The sequence below is a fragment of the Balaenoptera ricei genome, chromosome 3, assembly GCF_028023285.1.
Source record: "Balaenoptera ricei isolate mBalRic1 chromosome 3, mBalRic1.hap2, whole genome shotgun sequence".
Classification (NCBI taxonomy): Eukaryota; Metazoa; Chordata; class Mammalia; order Artiodactyla; family Balaenopteridae; genus Balaenoptera; species Balaenoptera ricei.
In genome coordinates this window covers 142,854,918-142,876,629 of record NC_082641.1, presented here as the reverse complement: position 1 = coordinate 142,876,629, position 21,712 = coordinate 142,854,918, and the positions used below count along the sequence as shown (strand labels likewise).

The 21,712-nt window shown below is 38.7% G+C and overlaps 1 protein-coding gene across 4 annotated transcripts; it reads right to left on the bottom strand.

Annotated features, from left to right (window-relative positions):
- Window positions 1-4,547: 4,547 nt before the first annotated feature.
- Window positions 4,548-21,332, bottom strand: MAT2B (methionine adenosyltransferase 2 non-catalytic beta subunit). 4 transcript variants are annotated; one of them, XM_059917642.1, is made up of 8 exons: window positions 21,166-21,327; window positions 20,600-20,790; window positions 13,317-13,511; window positions 11,868-11,982; window positions 11,521-11,673; window positions 8,684-8,877; window positions 5,985-6,098; window positions 4,548-5,467 (listed from the first exon to the last, which is right to left on the bottom strand). In XM_059917642.1, the coding sequence occupies exons 2-8, from the start codon at window positions 20,684-20,686 to the stop codon at window positions 5,297-5,299; spliced, it is 1,029 nt and encodes a 342-aa protein (XP_059773625.1). In that variant the 5' UTR covers window positions 20,687-20,790; window positions 21,166-21,327; the 3' UTR covers window positions 4,548-5,296. The 4 variants fall into 4 exon arrangements, with proteins under 4 accessions (XP_059773625.1, XP_059773628.1, XP_059773627.1 ...); XM_059917645.1 differs by lacking the exon at window positions 20,600-20,790 and having other exon boundaries at window positions 21,166-21,326; XM_059917644.1 differs by lacking the exons at window positions 20,600-20,790; window positions 21,166-21,327 and adding an exon at window positions 18,789-18,951.
- Between the last annotated feature and the right edge of the window lie 380 nt (window positions 21,333-21,712).

Here is a 21,712-nt window from a genome sequence, read left to right as displayed (position 1 = left end):
TCCGACCTGCAGGCCCACCATGCAGATTTTCAATTTGCCAGCCTTCACCATCACATAAGCCAATTCCTTATAAATATCTCTCTCCGCATATACATACATCATATTGGTTCTGTGTCCCTGGAGAGCCCTAATTAATACAGGCACAATAGGGGAAAGGCATACAGAGAGCTTTTAAGATACCTGCAATGTTCAATTTCTCAACCTGGGTGGTAGTACATAAGTGTTTATCACTATTCTTTAAACTGCACATACATTTTATGCACCCTCTGCACGTAAGATTTTTTTCACCATTAAAAATACTTTTTTTAAAAAAATCTAAGATTGGGATGAAACCCAATCTATTCACCAAAGTTCACGTCTAGATTTCTTAACCCTTCAAGATTTTAAATAAATAACCTGGGCCTGATAAACCTCTCTGTAGCTGAAGATGATTAAATTGGCTTGGCAGAGTTAAGTGGATCATGAATGATGGATCTGAAATGAGTCATTAAAAACTTAAGAACGTTTAGAGGTTGACATTATGAAAGATGACTACCCCTCAGGCCGCTGAGAGACATGTTATCAAACCAGATAGAAACTGGTGCCATCTCACATGGTCTTAGCTCATATAGCACATATTTTTTTCCATCATCCATCCTCGTCCTTTAGTTTCAGTGTGAATTCTAACTACAGAAGAACCCTCAACACTCTTTCAACTATCCAATGACTTATTATGTACCAAGCACATAAAGTCTGGGGTGAGACAGTGTAAGGAGAAAAAGAAATTATTCCCCACCCTTCAACATACCCAAGTGTTTGTCCTCTCCTGAATAAGTTTAGCATCTCATATTAAGATGTTTTGAAGCCTCTAAGTCAAGTTTACATTTTAAAGGTAATTTTTTTTTTTTTTTAGGTAAGAAGTGGATTTATTTAGAGAAACACATTCCACAGACAGAGTGTAGGCCATCTCAGAAGGCGAGAACGGCCTCAAAGGTAACATTTCTTGAGTTCTATAACAAAGTACGGAGAAATTGGAATTGCCCAGTAACATGTACTATGTTTTTTCAAAAATTAGAGTGGAGATGGGGACCAGGGAAAGCAAACAATCATGAGTGTGAGCTGAGCAATTTCACGGCCATCTTTTGATATAAATCATCTGCAAATAAATATATGAATTTTAATTTATCCAATTTCCAGATATACAAATACATGCATATAAATTCATGTATCTTCTCATGTGTGTGGCAAAATATGGAAAAGAAATTTCAGAAGTTGTTAGGCTAAACAGGTTATAAAAATAATTTACATTATTTTCAATTTTTCAAAATTTTATTTCTAAATATAAAAGTATGCTCATTGTAGCAAAGTACTACTAATGATACGGTTTTCAAAGAGATAGGATTTAATTTGGACTCCAACAGTAATTTATTCCAAAGGTTTTGCGATACTGGCAAGTTGGATGTTTCCTTCCTTCCTTCTGAAAGTAGCTAAAATGATTATTTCGTATTAAAACCCATGCGAAATAAGCAAATACTTTGAGGTAGGACAGTGTTAGTTTAAGCAAGTAACATAAAAATAGTCTGATTAGGATGCACTCTTTTCCTCACACATTCAGGTCCATATCTCAAGCAGTATTCCTATTTTGGTAATGAATTTTTTCTGAGTTCATTCCTACTTCACAGACTGATACACATTCAGGACCTGTAGCATATACTTGTCAGCTTAGAGGTATAATCTGTGGACATACAATAGAAGAGAAAATCCCCCAAACTTGAAAGTTTTAGACAATGAGCTCACGAAAAGCATGCTCTAAAGATTCCACACAAATAACTGACTCACTTCTCTGTACAGCAAAGACTGGTACAACAATGCAAATCAACTATACTTCAATTAAAAAAAAAAAGGCACAAGACTAAAGATTCCATACAATCAAAAGCACATCAGTAAGGGGGCTTCCTTGGTGGCGCAGTGGTTAAGAATCCGCCTTCCAATGCAGGAGACACGGGTTCAAGCCCTGGCCCGGGAAGATCCCACATGCCGTGGAGCAGCTAAGCCCATGCGCCACAATTACTGAGCCTGCGCTTTAGAGCCCGCGAGCCACAACTACTGAAGCCCGCGTGCCTAGAGCCTGTGCTCCGCGACAAGAGAAGTCACTGCAATGGGAAGCCCACGCACCACAACGAAAAGTAGCTCCCGCTCGCCGCAACTAGAGAAAGCCTGTGAGCAGCAACAAAGACCCAGCGCAGCCAAAAATAAATAAATAAAATAAATTTAAAAAAGCACATCAGTAAGAAACTGATTCATTCACTTGATACAAGGGAATAAATGCAGCCATTAAAGAATACCTAGCTGCTTCTCTTTGGTGCTCTCCTGGTACATGGTGGACTGCAGGGCTGCTGATGCAATGCCTCCTGGGCTGGGAGAAGGTCCTCGACCAGGGGCAGTGGCCCACTCGGTCACTGGCATCAGGGCCATGGCCCAGGGGTCAGGAATGCTCAACTGGCTCACAGAAGCCTGTGTGGTAAGGGGGTGGGGAGCAGGAGGGACTTGGTGTGATCGGAAGAATGGCTCTTACAGATGACTTGAACGTTGAAAATAATGGGAGCTAGGTTTCTAACTGTCAGAGAAAGGAACTACAAATACGAGAAGAGGGAAGCTAAAATAAACCCTGTGGAGCAACATTAGAATTGGAGGCATCGATGTGAATCCATGATGTACAAAAGTCAAGTCATGAAAGAGAAAAAAAGACTAAGGAACTATTCTAGACTGAAGCTGAAGCAAGATGGTAACAAATGCCATGAGTAACCCTGGATTGGACAGACTTACAAAGGACATCACTAGGACAACTGATGAAATGTGAATAGGGTCTATGAATTAGAGGATAATATTGTGTCAATGTTAACTTCTTGACTTTGATGGTTACATTATGGGATATGTGGACATGTATTCTTACTGTTAAAAAACATACCTTAAGTTTATACACTAAGTAGGTGATTGGGCATCATGACTCCAACTTACTCTTAAATGGTTCAGGGAGGGACTTCCCTGGTGGCGCAGTGGATAAGACTCTGTGCTCCCAGTGCAGGAGGCCCGGGTTTGATCCCTGGTCAGGGAACTAGATCCCACATGCACACTTCAACTAAGAGTTCACATGCCGCAACTAAGGACCCAGTGAGCTGCAACTAAGGAGCCCACGTGCTGCAACTAAGACTCAGCACAACCGAATAAATAAAGATTTTTTTAAATAAAATAAAATAAAATAAATGGTTCAGGGGAAAATACATGTATCCTGTGCGTATATGTAAAAAAGAGAAAGAGAAAATGATAGGAAAAATACGGCTAAATGTTGACAACTGGGGAATCTGGAAAAAGGGATTACAGGCATTCTGTATGGTATTATGGCAACTTTTCTGAGACTGAAATTTCAAAATGAATAGGAAAAAAAAGACAGTCTTTGTAACTATATAAATTCTAAGGCATAGTAAATGAAAAAAAAAAACACTAAGTGCAGAAAAATGTGTATTATATTACGCTATGTAAATAAAGTATGGTGAGAGTATGAACACGAATATGTATGTCGTGAGACTATATCCTTATATAGGTAGAATGCCTCTGAAAACATGCCAGAATCTTATCTACACTGGTTTCTTCCACAGATGAAAGATAAGTGGCTAGAGAAGAATGAGAAAGAAGTTTTTTTTACTCTGAAAATTTGAATTCTGTACTATGTGAAATGAAGTAACTTAAAAAGACAAGCCAGAATGCTTCAGTGGTTGCCAAATACAGGTGCCAGGCTGGCTACCTTAGAAGAACCTGGGGAACATTTAAAACTACATTAGCAGGCATCAATTCCAGAAATTCTATTTCAGTGGGTCCAGGATAGGGCTCAGGTAGCGGTAAAATTTCCCTAGTTAATAATAAAACATAGCATGGTTTGGGAACTGCTGCTTTAATCAAATCACCCAGACTTGATGCTCTCTAAACCCCAAATTCTGAGTAAATTAGGAAATTAGAAACAAATACTTTTTGTCTAATGAGAAAATAAGATCATAACATCTAGGGAAAGAATACTCCACAAGTGAAATTGGAAAATCCGAAACCAGGATTTGCACTGAACTCGAACTCCAAATAGAAGCCAAGTCCCACTAGTTACTCTACCTTTCTGCTCCCTTATTAAGGACCAAAAATATTGTTGAGGCTAAGGTAACCTGAATATCACTTGGTATAGAAAACACATTCAAATACTCTGCATTCTTCAAAAGGAACATTCTATGTAAATCTATTACAAGAGTATATAGTTATTTACTTTCCATTAAAAAAATCAGTGGGCACAACAAGTAAACATGATATCTGTAACATTCTAGATTTCAAGTGGTATGTTCACCAGGGTTCATTTTATTATTGTGCTTTATATCTTAATGTATATTAACTATATTCTCTTGTATGCATCAGATGTTACATGATAAGAAGGTAATTGTAAAAAATTAAAGCAACAAAACAACAGTTCAGATAAATGGTCCTTACATTTAAAAAAAGAGAAGTAAATACAAGAAAACTAAGCACTACCATGCCAGCAGTACATATTTATTATTATTCATGAATGGTCAAAAGACTTACAAGGCCCATTACTATTGATATAACCACACATATGAAATATCACTTAGTGACATGGAGTGAAAAGGACAGTTTCATATATATTAAAAAAATACATACACATACACACATTCTCTCAAAGGCTCACCATTCACTGCTACAAAAGCAGGAGGCATCAAGCTGCAGGAGTTCCAATATACATAACAAGTTGAAATATCTCAAGCATAAAAACTACACTTAAGTTGCAAAAATAAAGTTTCTTTCTTCAAACATTTTGATCTGAGCTCGAGCAAAGCAAATAATGGACACCAATTTTTATACTATTTTTATACTATTTAACACAGTTTAAAACATAAAAGGATCAACAGATGCAAAAGTCCTGAAAATGTAGAGGTTATTTATAGGAATGAACAATGCATTTCATCCAAAAAAATGTCTACAGCAGATGTGTTTCATCCTGGCTCTCAAATGTTTGAGAATCATAATTTACTATATTCAAATAGCAAGTTAAGCCAGAACAAAATGATAAACAGGAAACTCATTACTTCAAACAAGGCATTACTGACCTTGGTTTCCTTAGACAGTTTCACTAGTGCAAGAGCATCATTTACCTGAAAGACCATGAGTCACAAAGAGCACTCGTACAAAACTATTTCCTTTTTTCTTTAAAAAGTGCCACATACTTGACTTCTCATTTAAAAAAAACAACAACAACACACATACACTAATGAAAGACCGTCTGTCTCCATCTCTTGTCAATGAGGAAAGGCCAGAGTGATTCTTTGATTCCAATTCGAAATGGTGTTCGCTGGCCAATGCCTAAGGTCTCCAATTTGGAGCAGTCAAGCTGAGCGTTTCTCGGACGTTGTGCTCCTAAGACAGGACTGTCAGTTATCTTTAAAACAAAAACAAAAAATCAAAAATAAGAAGCCCCAGGCTGAGGCTTTATATTCTCTACTTCCCTCTGCCCTCTTGCCCTCGGTGCAAGAAATCAGATTTGATCCCTGGAAAAATAAATAAAATGTCCGCCACAGTCAAGACAATACTTTTTCTATAAACTTCACCAATACTCATGGGCTTCTTTATACATGGTAATTTAGAGAAAATTAACAATAGAAACTGTCAAAATACAAGCAAAGTTCACTTTGATTAGTACCAGAAAATAAACTTATCCAAAACTTCCAAACAACAAGAAAAATGTTATCCATAGTACACACCGCAGTGATAGACCGGGACTTCCAAACAGTAAGGTTAGCTTGTTTTTTTTTTCTTGCCCACGCCTCAAGGCTTGCAGGATCTTAGTCCCCCTACCAGGGACTGAGCCTGTGCTCCCTGCAGTGGAAGCGCCAAGTCCTAACCACTGGACCGCCAGGGAATTCCCAGTAAGAAGGTTTTAAATGCCATGTACTCACCGGTCTTAAGTGGCTGCTGGGGAGGTTGAAGGTGTCTGCAATTGCACACGCCATTTCATACTTAGTCATCTGTTCATTGCCAGACCAGTGAAAGGTTCCCTTAATTGATGGATCCTGACAAGGACACAAAAAGTTCAAAATGGTTTCAAACTTTTTGAGTTGAGTGGAACGGCAAGTTTGACAAGAAAACTAACTTAAACAGGCTCAGGAAATAAAATGCATCACTCCTTTCTGGAATGCTATACACAAGATATCTAAAATCAAATTCCTATAAATACCCCCAGCTAAACAAGAAAAGCAATTTCTAGAATTTAGTCTTAAGAATTCTTTTAAAATAAAAATGTAAGTAGCTCCAATTTTATTTAGTGGGAATCCTAAAATGATTACAGATTTTTATGAAACACAGGCCAATTTAACAAGTATTTCCAATTATCCTAAGAAGCTAAAACCAAAACTTAACAGAACCATTTTTCAAGATGAGCTAATTAGTCATAACATCCTTAAGTATTGTCATGGTACATATTTTTTTAAAAAAATATATAAATTTTGATGTATTAAAAAAAGTCACGCGGGACTTCCCTGGTGGCGCAGTCGTTAAGAATCCGCCTGCCAGAGGCTGACAAGAATGACAGGTCTGTGAACGATCTGGTCATCCTGCTGTACGAAACGGCTCTCCTGTCTTCTGGCTTCAGTCTGCAGGATCCCCAGACACATGCTAACAGGATCTATAGGATGATCAAACTTGGTCTTGGTACTGATGAAGATGACCCCACTGCTGACGACAGCAGTGCTGCTGTAACTGAGGAGACGCCGCCCCTCGAAGGAGACGACGACACGTCCCGCATGGAAGAAGTAGACTGAGCTCTGCCTGAGGATTACGTGGCCGCGTGTTCAACACTCTTGTCTTCCATTTCTTCTGATAATATGTTTTCAAGTATTTCTTTATTTGTGTTAACATTTAAAAACCTGTATGGCATGACAACTACTTACGGGTAAGGTAAGATTTCTTTCTACTAAGTGTGATACTGTGATACTTCAGACACTAAAAGCAGAGCTAGTTTTTTTCTAGTTTCATGTTGGCTTATTTTAACAGACGGAAGCAGCATTTGTCGTCAGGTGTATGTAACCTACGTTAGCTTCATGGTCTGAAGTGTTTAGCTATCAAGCGGATTCTTTAGTAGACCAAATCTTCTGTCACTGAAGTGTTCTGAAGTATATACCTTGATGTTTAAAAGAAAATACTTCTTAAAGCAACTTTCATCTGCTGGGATTTACTTTTTAAACCTTCCATCGCCTGTACTGACTGCATGTGCCAGGCCCCTAGAAATTAGTGTGTTCAACTGAACCAACTTGATGGGAGTCACTGTCCATACATAGGGCTTGTTTTCCAAAGAAAAGTGTTGTTGAGAGTAGCAAAATTATAAGCCTATCTAGGCATGCTGTAAAGCTGTTTAAAAAGTGACTCGGAGCAAGTTTTGTGAATGCAGATGTAGTGCTCAAGTCACATTCTGTTTTAAAAGTTGTAACAAATACAGATAAATTAAAAAGAAACTTATTGGGCTTCCCTGGTGGCGCAGTGATTGAGAATCTGCCTGCCAGTGCAGGGGACACGGGTTCGAGCCCTGGTCCGGGAAGATCCCACATGCCGCAGAGCAATTAAGCCCGTGTGCCACGACTACTGAGCCTGTGCTCTAGAGCCCGCACGCCACAACTATTGAGTCCACGTGCTACAACTACTGAAGCCGGTGCACCTAGAGCCCGTGCTCCACAACAAGAGAAACCACCGCAATGAGAAGCCCGCGTACCACAACGAAGAGTAGCCCCCACTAGCCGCAACTAGAGAAAGCCCGCACGCAGCAACGGAGACCCAACACAGCCAAAAATAAATAAATAAATAAATTTTTTTTAAAAAAGGTCATGCTACTATTAATATTCTAAAATAAATCCGTCTCTAATCTTTCTTTCTGTGGATATTCTATTTTTTCAAATGCTTAAAATGAACTACTATTCAAATATCCAAAAACAATTACAAATTATTCTTACACTGGCTGAAATGATAAATCCCTATGTAGGTTCTTCTTTGCGACTACCTAAATCTTAAATAGACATTATTTAAGACAGTCTTCTTAAAAGACATTAGGAGATTATTTTGTTACCTGAAGAAAAATACCAGTTTTCAGTTATCTTGCAATAAGAGAATGACAGATGGGGTCTACAGTATTTGAGAAATAAAATCAAACGTAAGAGCATAATACTTTTATTATTCATAAATACAGCCTACTATCTGAACTACTTTTGTTTGGTGTCCTTGTTAAGTTTTTAAAAAGCACTTAGAGGGCTTCCCTGGTGGCACAGTGGTTAGGAATCCGCCTGCCAATGCAGGGGACACGGGTTCGAGCCCTGGTCCGGGAAGATCCCACATGCCGCAGAGCAACTAAGCCCGTGCGCCACCACTACTGAGCCTGCGCTCTAGAGCCCGCGAGCCACAACTACTGAGCCTGCGCTCTAGAGCCCGCAAGCCACAACTACTGAAGCCCGCGCACCTAGAGCCCGTGCTCTGCAGTGAGAAGCCCGTGCACCGCAACGAAGAGTAGCCCCCGCTCGCTGCAACTGGAGAAAGCCCACGTGCAGCAACGAAGACCCAACGCAGCCAAAAATAAATAAATCTATAAAAAAAAAAAAAGCACTTAGATTCTCACCAGCATCCTCTTCTCTGCTAACTGACGACACACAGTGGCCACATCTTTGACGTGTGTGGGGAACCGCTGCTGCCAGTGGTCCATGTTCGCAGACTTGTTGCTGAACTGCACTTTATCAAACATAACAGTCACGGCGCTTTCCTCAAGCTTTTCAACTTCTCCATACAGAACAGGAATTCTCAAAACAGCAGCTCCTAGAGAGTAATAAAAGCAGATAATACCTCAAAGCTGACTGGTTCTTAAGTCTTGCTATAAGATCAAAGTGTGCGGATTTAAACGACATCATCGCAGAAAACTTGCAATATACCAAAATGACACAGCTCACCTATTTAACAAATGTGATCCTGAATATTTTTAAGTGTCTCTGTCATGTGGGGTATTTTTTATAATTATATTAATTAAATAATTTCTACATTATTGTGGCCATTAAAAATAAAACTGATCATGACAACTAAATGCAACAAGTGATCCTTGATTGTACCTAAAAAATAAATGCAATAAAGGACATTACTGGGACAAAATTCCTATAGAGACTGTATTGTATTAATGTTAAATTTTCTAAGTGTGATAACTGCATTGTAATTATGTGAAGAACATCCTTGTTGAAGATACACAGTGAAGTATTTCAGGGTGAAATTCAACTAATTCTCTATGAGTTCAGGAAGAAAAGACTGTACATATAAAACACGTGGCAAAACATTAACAACTGGTGAATCTATATAAAGGGTATATGAGTGTTCACCACATAGTCCTTGAAAACACTGACTAAGGAATTACGAGGTATTTCTATTTTATGTTGGTCAATACTGAGGGGTTACAACAGACTAAATAATTAACGCTTTAATTGAAATTCAAAAAAAACTATTTAAAATTAAATTAACTTATTGCACAGCTGCACAGACGACCTTTGAACAACACAGGTTTGAACTGTGTGCATCCATTTATACGTGGATGTTTTTCATGTAGCACATCATGTACAAGACTTAAGCCAGCCTATCCTTACATAGGCATAAGGTGAGTGACCATTAATATAAAATTAATAACGTGTTAGTTTCCTTATTGTTTTATAACTTTGTTTTCAAAGAGTTACATTACCATACAGCATGCCTCTCTTCTCTCTCATAATTGGAGAAACTCCGTATCAGTCTACCACACAGATAAGTGGTTTTTGAAAAAAATATACCAGTATTTCTAACACTGTATAATGAATATGACTATAATACCGTATGCCATTTAAATTTTACAAAGATTCACTCATTAGTGTATAGGCTAGGCTATCATGAAACAATCATACCGATTACACTAGGCTACCATAAAGCAATCATATTACTGCTTCTTCCTTATCAACGCCTGAATCATACCTGTAAATAAATACAAATTTCTTCTCACACTGTCTTTTCATTTTTGATGTGTAGTGTTAGTAATACGTGTAACATCTATAGTGTTTTGTATCATATAACACAACAATGGGACTTCCCTGGTGGCACAGGGGTTAAGAATCCGCCTGCCAGTGCAGGGGACACAGGTTCGAGCCCTGGTCCGGGAAGATCCCACATGACACAGAGCAACTAAACCCACGTGCCACAACTACTGAGCCTGCGCTGCAGAGCCCGCGAGCCACAACTACTGAGCCCACGCACCTAGAGCCCGTGCTCCGCAACAAGAGAAGCCACCGCAACAAGCCTGCGCACCGCAACAAAGAGTAGCCCCCGCTCACCACAACTAGAGACAGCCCGCGTGCAGCAACAAAGACCCAACACAGGAGAGAGAGAGAGAAACACGAGAAAGAGAAAGAGAAAGAGAAAGAGAAAGAGAAAGAGAAAGAGAAGGAGAGAAAGAGAAAGAGAAAGAGAAGAAAGGAAAGGTTAAAGACGTGACTGTCCTGGGAATTACATTAAAAAAAAATACATGCAACACACAAAATATGTGTAAATCGACTGTTTATGTTTTAGTAAGGCTTCAGTCAATAGTAGGCTGTGAGTGAGTCTTCGGGGAGTACACATGGATTTCCCACTATGCAGGGATTGGCAACCCTAATCCCTGCACTGTCCAAGGGTCAGCTATATATTGATAATATATTCAAGGATGATTTCCGAAGGATAATTTATAATACAAAAAGAAAACCCCTAAATGTGTTAGTATAGTATATATACTAGGGGATGCTTCTCAGGGATGTAGTACAGTCTGAGGCAGGAGTTTTAGTGCAGGGGACCATTAAGTCAAATATTATGCAGCTACTGATATGAAAAAGATATTCCAGAGATGGCTCCGTAAGAACTGAAATGTATGTATGTGGGGGGAGAAAAACCAGGTTACAAAACAACATGCACACAGGTTTAAAAATTCAAAAAAAATACTTCCATACATAAGCACAGTTGGTGCTTCTCTCTCTGAGGGAGTACTGAGAGAACTCTTTACAATTTTAAATGTTTTTAAAAATTTTTTCAAGGAGGGTATACTTTTTATAATCAGCACATTTATGTGTGCGTATATATACACAAACACACACAGGAAAAAAGAAAAACCATACAAAAAACAGAATACCGCAATCCAAGAAAAATGATATTGACCTGTATTACAAAAATTTGTACTGTATGATTTGTTTTCTTTAACAATATTCCTGTACCCACCGATTCTGGAAAAAGTCTGGAAGGATTCATAAATTCTTCAGGATTTCGAAAATTCTTGTTTTTCTATTAATTGCATTCCCTAGTTTTTCTCCAATGATTTATGTTCCTTGACTAATTTTTTTTAAATTAGAAACATATATAATACATCATAAACAAAAAGGAATCCTCAAAAGCAGTCATGTACGGGGCTAAAGAGATGTGTCTTACCTAAATTGTTCTCCAGGACAGCCCTTTCTCCTTCTAATTTTGTTTTGCCATATAGATTTAGGGGACTTGGTATGTCTTCCTCTCTATAAGGTGGGTTTATTCCATCAAAAACATAATCGGAGCTAATGTAGATTAGAAATGCTCCAACTGCAGCTACAAAAAAAAAAAAAAGACACAAAGAAAAGAATCTATTAAATTACTACACGACATTACTCTTTACTGGAATTTCTAACAGCTTATTCATCATATACATAACAAATCTTTTATAAACCATGTACAAAAGTTTAATCTTTACAAACTCAGCAGTCACTCAATATCTTATGAAGATTTTATAAAGACATCATTACCTGCTTCCTTTGCTAAGTTCCCAGAAGCAGCCACATTAAGTTGAGAAGCAGCATCCGGCTGATTTTCGACAACATCTGGCCTTCTCTCTGCTGCACAATGTACTATGACATGGGGCTGGGAGTTCAGCATGGATGTGTTTTTAACCCAAAAAGGAATAAAACAGAAGAACTGTAGCCTTCCAACAGTAAATTAATTCATAGAAAATGTTTATTAAATCGACATTCCTTCAACTAAAGAATCATTGTAATTTTTAATGTAGTTTTGTCACACTTCCCTTTTTCAACTTTCAAACTTCCTGAAAGGGAAAGAGCAATTTAGCAATTCCTAGGCAAAATCAGACACAACTCTTGTTGACAACCATGCTTTTAAATCAAAAGAAGCTTCATCCCCCTAATCTGGGTGGGAGAAAAGAGCGATCATTTATGTAATTAACATGACCTAAATACTTAATAAGTCTAGGATAAATGGAGAGGAATATCAATTGCAAATTAAATTCATAAATTCCAATCTCTTAAACCAATCATTTAAAGAAGATTAACCATCCATAAAAATTGTATTCCCAGTTGAGCATTTAAGTATGCCACCTATATGCTAAGCACCGTGCAAGGAGCAAGGATTTCCAAATCTAATGCAAAAGACAGATATGTAAAGAGACTGTTTCAATATCATATGACCTACATCAGGACAGAGGAATGCAGAGGGTCCTTTGTAGAGAAGGGGCACCTACTTCCCAGAGGAGCTGAGTAAGAGCTAAGATTTGGCAAGTTCAGTGACATACAGGGCTCGTGTACCCACTCCCCCAACTTCCTCCTTCTCAGCAATTGCTTGAGGAAGCATGATCTGAGAGCTGTTTTCAAACTTAAATGTGCATAAGCTGGGATGGTTCTTAAAATGTAGAGTCCCAGGGCCCACCACACACTTATTGAATGAAAATCTCTGGGAGTGAGCCCTAAGAACAAGTTTCCCAAGTGATTCTGATGCAGGTTTTCCTTGGATCATATTTTTAGGAAGAACCTGAACTTCTGATTTGATCAGAGGTGTAACAGAATCTAAATTTTTCTGTAAGTCTTCTGTGACCATCGCCAACAAGTGGTTTAACCACTCTTGCCTTTGTGATCTCTAAAATGCAAATGAGAATATTTTGCAGTGTTGTAAGGTTTACAAATAATATTAAGAAAGGATATGCATAGAAAGTAGTACTTAGAAGAATACTTCACAAACATAAGCATTTTACAAAATGCTTCATTTTCTGCCTTTTGTCAACCTATGTCTCAACCTAATCTTTTCAAGGATGACATATTCTTATCCATGCCAAAAAAAAAAGTGTACTATATATTATTGTTGCTTAATATGTTAGAGCTTTCAGTAACTTCCTTGAGAACAAGAGCACTTTTCAAGTCATCCAGACAATTATTAATAGTTAACTTATGTGTTAAAATAAACCATACCTGAAAATCATAAATGATGTGATGAACTGCACTAGAATCCAAGAGATTAACCTGCTCAAATTTTGGTCTTGCTCTTCTAAAACCACAGCCAACGGCATGCCAATTATTCTGCTGAAATTCTTTGTAAACAGCTCTGCCAAGAAGCCCAGTGGCACCAGTAATCAGAACCCGCCTGTTGGGGATGTTAACTTCCTCCTAAATGTGAAGGGGGCGGAAAAGGATTGTTTAATTTGAAAATAGTCTCTCAACGAAATCAGCCACCATCTTCATTCACTACATACTTCAAAGTCTTAATTGTATGCTTCCTTTCCCATACCTATAAGCCAATTCTTAAGTTAGAAAAAAGATTAATCAAAATGCATGGGTAAGTGTGTCACTTAAGAAAAAGTTTTGCCACGGAGCAACTAAGCTCGTGCGCCACCACTACTGAGCCTGCGCTCTAGAACCCGAAAGCCACAACTACTGAAACCTGTTCACCTAGAGCCCGTGCTCCGCAACAAGAGAAGCCACTGCAATGAGAAGCCTGCGCGCAGCAACGAAGACCCAACACAGCCAAAAATTAAAAATAAAATAAATTTATTAAAAAAAAAGTTTTAATAATCTTACCCAAGAAAAAGAACCTAAGATGATACTGCAAGGAATCACCTAGTCAAATAGGTTTAGATTTCCTGTGGTAATAATGGAAAAGCTTATTTTTACGACCAATGATGTCCAAATTAGTAAAAAAACAGCAATTACGTTCTTCTGTTTATAAAAATGCAGTTAGTTCTAAGCTTACTTACTTTATGGCCTGATTAAATACTGGGGCTATGTTCTGCCGATATGTTTCCAAATTGACATTTTTGGTCTTCAGTTTTTAATCTCAAGTTTTTTTTCAAATCTCACTGATTTTATCATACTGTGATAGGTCCAAATTAGAGAATTCACATTTCACAGAATTTATGTAGAAGAAAAATAAATTTGGTCCTTATAGCACTACCTTTCTTTCTAAGTTTAACCAAATTGGCAAATATTCCTGAATTACCTCTTTCTTTTGTAAATACTTTCATTTGTATCATTTTTTTAGATACATCATATAACATTCTTTTTTTTAATTTTATTTTTTTTACAGCAGGTTCTTATTAGTTACCTATTTTATACATGTTTGTGTATATATGTCAATCCCAATCTCCCAATTCATACCACCACCACCATTCATATTCCTGCATTAACTCTTAATTTACCTATTTAGACCAGTTAAAACTAATAAACAAAGATAGAGGATAAGAAAAAAATAAATATTTTAAACTGGTCTGTGCTGCTATTGTGAAAAAGGAAAAATTCCTCACACACTGAAATTAAAAAGGAACTACTATTTAAGAAACAATTTAAGTTCTATGTTTACATAGAACTTTCCCTTCTTCCCAAGATAGGTAACACCGAATTTCCTCAGACTCTTGAATTAAGTCAACATTTACTATTAAAAAACAACAAAAAGTTTTATTAAATTTTATCAACTTGAGGCCTTTTAAATTTCAAATGTTGTTATAGTCACCTAATTCTGAGCTGTCAAAAATCTTAAATATGCACACAATAACCTTTTTTGTGCACACAAAAAGACTTTTTTTTTCCTGGCCCTCAATTCAGCTAACTTAGAAGACTATACATTTTTTTAAAAAAGGCCACCCAAATCAAGTATTTCTATTATACGAAAAACCTGAAATGAAAGGGCTGACAGAGACAGTACAAAGGTAATTCTTAAAGATATTTTTTCCTTAGTTCAACCAATTTCAAGACATTTTAGAAGTTAGAGAAAAATTCATCTATGCTCTGTGTTGCAAAACTTGGCTCTAAGCCAAATGATCTATAAAAACAAGGATTTCAGCCAGCAAAATATTTTCTTTGAATTTCTGGCAAGAAAACAACTCTACAAAGATTCTAATTGTAAAGAGGTTAAAACATGCCAAGTCTAGTAGAGATACAATCAGAAAACAATTTACACAGGATAAATACCATAAAGATCCCTGGGAAAAGACTATAACAGAGCTATGATGTGGTCTCTTCTGAGTTTCTCACTTCACTCTCAAGAAGGAAAGGAACAGACCAGGGTTCTTAGATCAGTGGTTCACAGGCTTTATTCGCTGAGGATAGGAATCGACTGCAAGGCTTTCAGATCAAGTAGATTTGGAATGAGGCCTGATAATTTGCCTTTCTAACAAGTTTCCAGGTGGTGCTGATGCTGGTGATTTGGAAACTGAACTCTGAGAACTCCAGGGAAGTCCAAGACCTTCCTAAAGATAGCTCTTAATCAAAGAAGTCAAAAAACTGCCATCTACCTTTCTAGCAGCGACAACATCTTTCCCATTTTCCCCCTTAAAAAGGAAAACTAGAAGTAATTAAAGAACAAGCATCATGCTTGCAGTAACCACAAAATTCTTAAACAGTAAAATAAGATCTCTAGGTACTTCACTGATTCTGTGAAGCACATTTTTTTCCTCATTTATCATCTCTGTTAAATGAATGAAATAAAGATGGTTTGGCAGTGTTTTTTGCTTTTTAGTGCATCTTAAAATAAGAGCCCAGATAATCTTATAATTGAGAGCATCTTAGATTTGATGAAATACAGTATTAAGTTACAAGCACAGCAAGGCTCTTTAGGGAATATAATACCACTTAACTTTAAAAAAGGATGGGCGTTGCATGGAAAAAATACAACCTTACATCCTTATACCCTGGGATAATATGTAAGGTCCCTGGAAGAAAATATGAAACAGTCTGTGTTACCTAGTGGTCACATGTCAATGCTCAAGAATTTTCTATGTTAAAAGAGCAGAGATCTAAAGTACAAGCATTTTCTGAAACAAATGATTCTGCACAATCTTATATTTGAAAACTATCATGTGTTATATAAACCTGCATCATACCTTTTGACCACAGGAGGAGTCCTATTAGACAGGCAGGGCAGATGTCACTTCCGAAGTGAGGAACCTTGTCTACAGATGTTAAAGGTTTTGCCCACAGTAAAAGGGAAAAGGTTGGAAGCAGAACTTGGGCCCTTTTGCTTCTATCATCCAGCCAAGTTTTGTCTCAATCCTTTGAACTTATACGGGGTTTCATGATGATTAACCACACTCTGTGGCATTGAGCAGTTACTCCATCTCTACTGATCTAACTCCTCACTGGTGAAATGAGGCATTTGGACAAGATGACTAAGGCTCTTCCAGCTTTACAGTCCTACAATTCCATATTATCCTTACCACAGAGAAATCTGAATAGAGTGAAAGAAGGTTCATTTACTTAAAATAACTTATCCTCTTTTCATATAGTTCTCTCTAGAGACTCAATGAGCACCTTCTGTCACCAGTATAGGAGCCCAACAAGATGTTTTCATTTGGATTGCAAGTTTATTGGTGGTTAGCAAATAAAATATGCATCACTCTGAAATTAAAAGAGGCCAAACAAAAGTATCTCTTCTATATTTGACTTTGTATAAACAACTCTACCTGAAGCTTCTTAAAGCACACTATTTTTTTTCTTTTTAAAAGAGAAATAATCCTCTAAAAATTATTTTGGACCATTACCCTGTAAATTACTTTAGTTCTGCAAAACACAGGAATGTCCAAACACTTCAAGGAACTCTGAATAGAGGAACAAAAAGCTGTCTAGTTAACACAAAGAATAATTAAGAGTTGAAGATACTCTGCCTGAAGAGTCTATTTCTCAATTTTTATTCTTATGGGTCAGGAATATTAAACACCACTTTAAGTTGCCCTGAACATATGTGCCTCTTATCCTATAAACTCTTAGATGTACAGAATTCAGTAACTTCAGGTGACCAGATTTACAGACACCAAAAACAAACAAACAAACAAAAAACACTTGAAAAAGTAAATGCATATAAATAAACGAAGAGCTGTAGCTCTTATTATGCCATCAAATCAAATAATACCAAACTGTACAGGTAATGGAAGATAAATGGCTCTTTCAAAATGGTCTAAACAGTACTCTGGAACAGAGATTTCTACTTCAGTACACTTGGATTAACTTCTACTAAAAAATGTCCTAGAAAAAGTCAAGAGTGAAACAAAACAAATATCTAAAGAGGGATCTTCTTAAATGTTAGTGGTAAATGTAATTATACTTTGCTATTTTTAGAACCTCTTCAATTTGGCAAAGCTTCACACTGATTTATATGATTCTAACAACATTCCCCTTGAGGCAGATCTTTGAGGAGATACTCCTGGACTTTAAAAAACTTTAGATACCTAGGTGACACTTGTCTAACTCCTACTGGCATCCTATTGTACCCCACAGACAGTACTATTAACAGGAACCACTACAGTCTATTTCTCAAACAGAAACTGTAAGACACGAGCAAGTTTTAATTCCGGTTTTGAGAGCAGCAAATATGTGCCAAGCTTTTGGTTGTGCAATTTTACTGAAGGAAAATCCATTTTCATTAGTCTACTGAACTCCTACTGTGAAAACTGATTAAGGTGTATATACATACATGTGCGCATATACACTGACATAAACAAACAATATGTAACATTACAGTACTCAGCATTGTTTGGGGTACACAGGAACAAAAGAGAGGTTTAAACAGCCCATTATTCTAACCTTACCCTCCAAATACCAAAACGATTTGAAAACACTAAATATGCTGTATTTTGAAGGTGTAAAAATTCTGCATAATCAAAAATAGCCATCACCTATATCCTCTCTTATATCCTTAAGATATGTTGGCCTGGGCATTAACATTCTTCCTATCCCCAGTGCTAGATATATTATGTGGACTGATGAATGCTGGGGGGCCTGGAATGAAACAGGAGAGAATGAGGGCTCTCCAAACACAGTAGGAGCTTTCGTTTATGCAACCTCCGTAGTTGTTCAAATAGATCTGTATTTGAATCCCGGCTGCAACCTTACTGAATGAACTTGGGCCAAGGACTTGCCCTCTAAGCCTCAATTTTCTTATCTGTAAAATGGAACAAAACCAGTATCTCATAAATATGAGGACTAAAGTAAATAATGCATGTAAAGTGCATAACACAGTGACGAGTTCAGTAACTTTTCACCTCCAATCCTGTTATTATTTCTGAAAAGCCACCTGGCCCCTTCTTTCTTAGGGATACGAACTGTTAAGACCGAAGGATACGAACAAAGGATGAAAACGAAATTTAGAAATAATCAAAACTGAAACAGCTCTGAAAACCCCTCTTCGTTCCCGGGAGGGGAGACGGGAGGCTCGAAAGTGAAACCCGACCTACTCTTTTCCCGTCACAGCGGCTGAAAAAGAAAACACAGAAGGGTGTGCACCAAGGTAAACAAACTCGGCGGCGCCGCCCTCGCCGCCCGGGGCCTCCGACTCCGGCAGGAGGCGTCTGGAAAACCACTCGAGCTCCCGCTGCAAGACTCGTCCCCCTCCGCGCACTCAGTTCCTACGAGACGCACCTCCCCTCCCCGCCCCAAGACCCGGGCCGACTCCCTCACCTCCACCAAACGGCAGTTCCCGGGAACAAAGTGGATAGAGAGCTCCTTCTCCCGCCCCACCATGCCCGCCGTCTTGGCGCCGCCGCCGCAGCGACCGCCACTTCCCCCAGCCCACGTTCGCCGCGGTCCGCAGCTCTAACGCCCTCGGCCCGCCTCCCCTAGGTCCGGGCCAGCCCCCGCTCACCGCTTCCGGCTTCCGCCGCCAAGACCGCGGCCCTTGATTGGCCACGCTCCGCCGACGCCCCAGAAAGGGGACTGGCGCGCTCGGGACGCTCTCAGCCCACGCGCCAACTCTTAAAGGGAAACAAAGGCCTTGGTCTTAAGCAAGGAATGCGAGTTTTGTTTTGGGGCCGGGGGCGGGGGGGAAGGAGGAGTTGTTTATTTTGTGTTTTTCCTTCCCGACTAGGTAAGGATTGAATTGGATCGCCTAGACTTGCGCAGTGCATAAGAATCTACTGCATAAGAATCTACTGGGCACGTAATACATAAAGTGGGATAAAATAGTTTAAAGTCATGGCGGGAGGGGGGAGGCGGGGGGTTGAGGGGGAGGGGAGGAAGCACAATGGACCTGTGTCTCTAGAGCATTAAGAGTGTTTTTTGAGAGATTTAGAAAGACACTGGAATAAAAATAAAAGTGTTGGTATCTGAGTCATTAACACCTCAAGAACCCATTCGTCTTTCCGGGATGCTAAAAAGTAGTACGTGTGAAATTCCAAAGATGTCAAACTAATTTTGACTAGTTAAAAATAAAAAGATGTGGGAGGCTGGGGGATGAATTATTTGGGTGCCTCTTCAAAACGCATATTCTCGGACTTTACCAGTAATTGCAGAATGAGCTGTGGTAGTAGAGCCTGGGACTTCTGGTGGATTTAACGGGAGTCCAGATCAGCCTTTGCGAAGCACCGCCTTACAGGCTGCAGCGTCGGGCTACACGAGCCGAACCTCCGCTACCAAGGAAAATTAAAGGAACCAGGGGAATATAGTAATACTGAACCTTCTACCACCTGGATCGCGCTTTTTTAAAGTGACAAAGACAGCTCTAAGCTTTGAGGCCGACCTAGCACTTAATTGCAACTGATTTCTCTTCCAGTTCAAACCCGAAAAGCCCTCCGCCAGCCGAGATGCTTATGAAATTTACTCGGCGGGCGGGCGGGGGGCGGGGAACCAGAGCGTGGACCGCATAGATTTCGCCAACTTTCCACCGAACAGTCTTGCGTGTTCTTGTCCAGACATACAGGATACCAAGACCTTAAAAGTCGCCCGCAAACGTGATTACTGTTTCTAAAACATTATTTCATAAACCTTTTTTTGGCTTAATCTTAGAGCTCAACGCTAAGCAGCCTTGAAAAATTTTTTTCCACATCTGAGTCCCGTGACTTTCCTTCCTACCCAACCCCCAACAAGAACTCATTTCCTTATTTGCATAAGCATAAAGTTTCTTTGGAATAGTAACAGAAGAGAGCCTGAGGTCCCCCACTTTTCAATTTCTGTTTTAATCCAGGCTGTTAATCAACTTAGCATTATTTAGAGTCCATGAGAGGAATGCCCCACTTAAACCATGCATAATCTGCAAACAACAAAGAAAAGGTGTGGGTGGGTTTTGGGGGAGCGGAATCAAGATGCTCTTGATCCTCTAAGGAGCGGAAATTTTTGTTAAGTTTCTAGTTGCAACGTGTGATGCAGTGTGATCTTTCCAGGAAAAAAAAAATTGTGTTCAACGCGAAGACGGTTTAAAGTCATGCATATGCAATTAGCATTTTGAGTCTCAGAGCAGCCTTATCTAGAGTGAGGAACAAATAGAGTTTACTTGCCTGCATTTGAGGATCTGTTTTCATGTTTGCCAGATAAAACGTGGGTATGGTTCCAGGGGCACATGTTCGTGTATGGGTTTTAATCATTCTTTTTAAAAATGGAAGTTTCTTTGTGAACAAAAACGCCACTGTTACACAGACAATATCCAAGTTCCTGTGGTGGCTAAGTCTATAAATTTAAAGACAGCAATCTGGAGATAAAAGTTAGGTTAGCAGATTCATTTCATGCCAAGACAAAGAAAGGCTGGAGCACACGACTATAGATAAAAACCGTTATTTATATAGAACCTTCACCTACATCACTGCATTTAATCTGGTAAATGAAACTGCTGTTCTGTTTTGGATTTTATTTTTGTCAGTTGAGACTTAGCTGAGCTCTCCATACAGCGTCAATAATTAAAGTTGCTTTATTAGTCCAAGTCCCAAAGTTACACGTTTTAAAGAAATGAATGACACTTATTTGTTTTTTTACACACCCTTTCGGCTTTTACCAGACCTTCATTGGGATTCTTTTAAAGAAACTCTTAACTCCAGAATGCTTCTTTTCTTGAATAGCTAACTCTTACCTGTTCCATGTTCTCCGGCATTTCAGGCATGATTCCAAAATTACCTCAGGAAAAAGATTTAAGATGGGTCTCTGCCTCTGCCTCCTCGGGCTGGGTCTTTGTTCTGCCTGCAGAGAGCGCAGGCACGCGAAAACGTGAGCTACAGCTTCACTCGACCTTTGAAATTAGCATTTTGAGTCCAATCCCAGAATCTCGTGCAGTTTTCCACATTGCAGTAAACTGGCAGCTGATTCCCCGTGGCAATCTTGAAAATACCCAATGAGAAGTTTCATGTTTTATTGCCAGCCAAATGAAGGTCCATTATCAAAACCATTTGGAAAACCAACTTTTTTTTTTTTTTAAGAAATAAAGATGTAACAACAAAAACTTCCTGTGAAAACTTGTTGCAGTTTTCTCTTGTAAAAGAAAAGCAAGAGCCAGCAGTTGGAAAGCACACAGACTATGCAATTGATTCCTGTTTTGAAATATTTTATTGAGTTATGCCTTGTTACAACAGAATCCGTTTGGTAAAGTTCGCCAGTGCTTTCCCAACCAGTGCTTTCTAATT

Coding starts and splice junctions, on each gene's coding strand:
- MAT2B (XM_059917642.1), bottom strand. CDS start 20,686: ATGATTAAAACCCATACACGAACATGTGCCCCTGGAACCATACCCACG. Junction 8,878..11,520: donor TGTCCTGGAGAACAATTTAG/GTAAGACACATC, acceptor ATTACTCTCTAG/GAGCTGCTGTTTTGAGAATT. Junction 6,099..8,683: donor TAGCAGAGAAGAGGATGCTG/GTGAGAATCTAA, acceptor TGTCCTTGTCAG/GATCCATCAATTAAGGGAAC.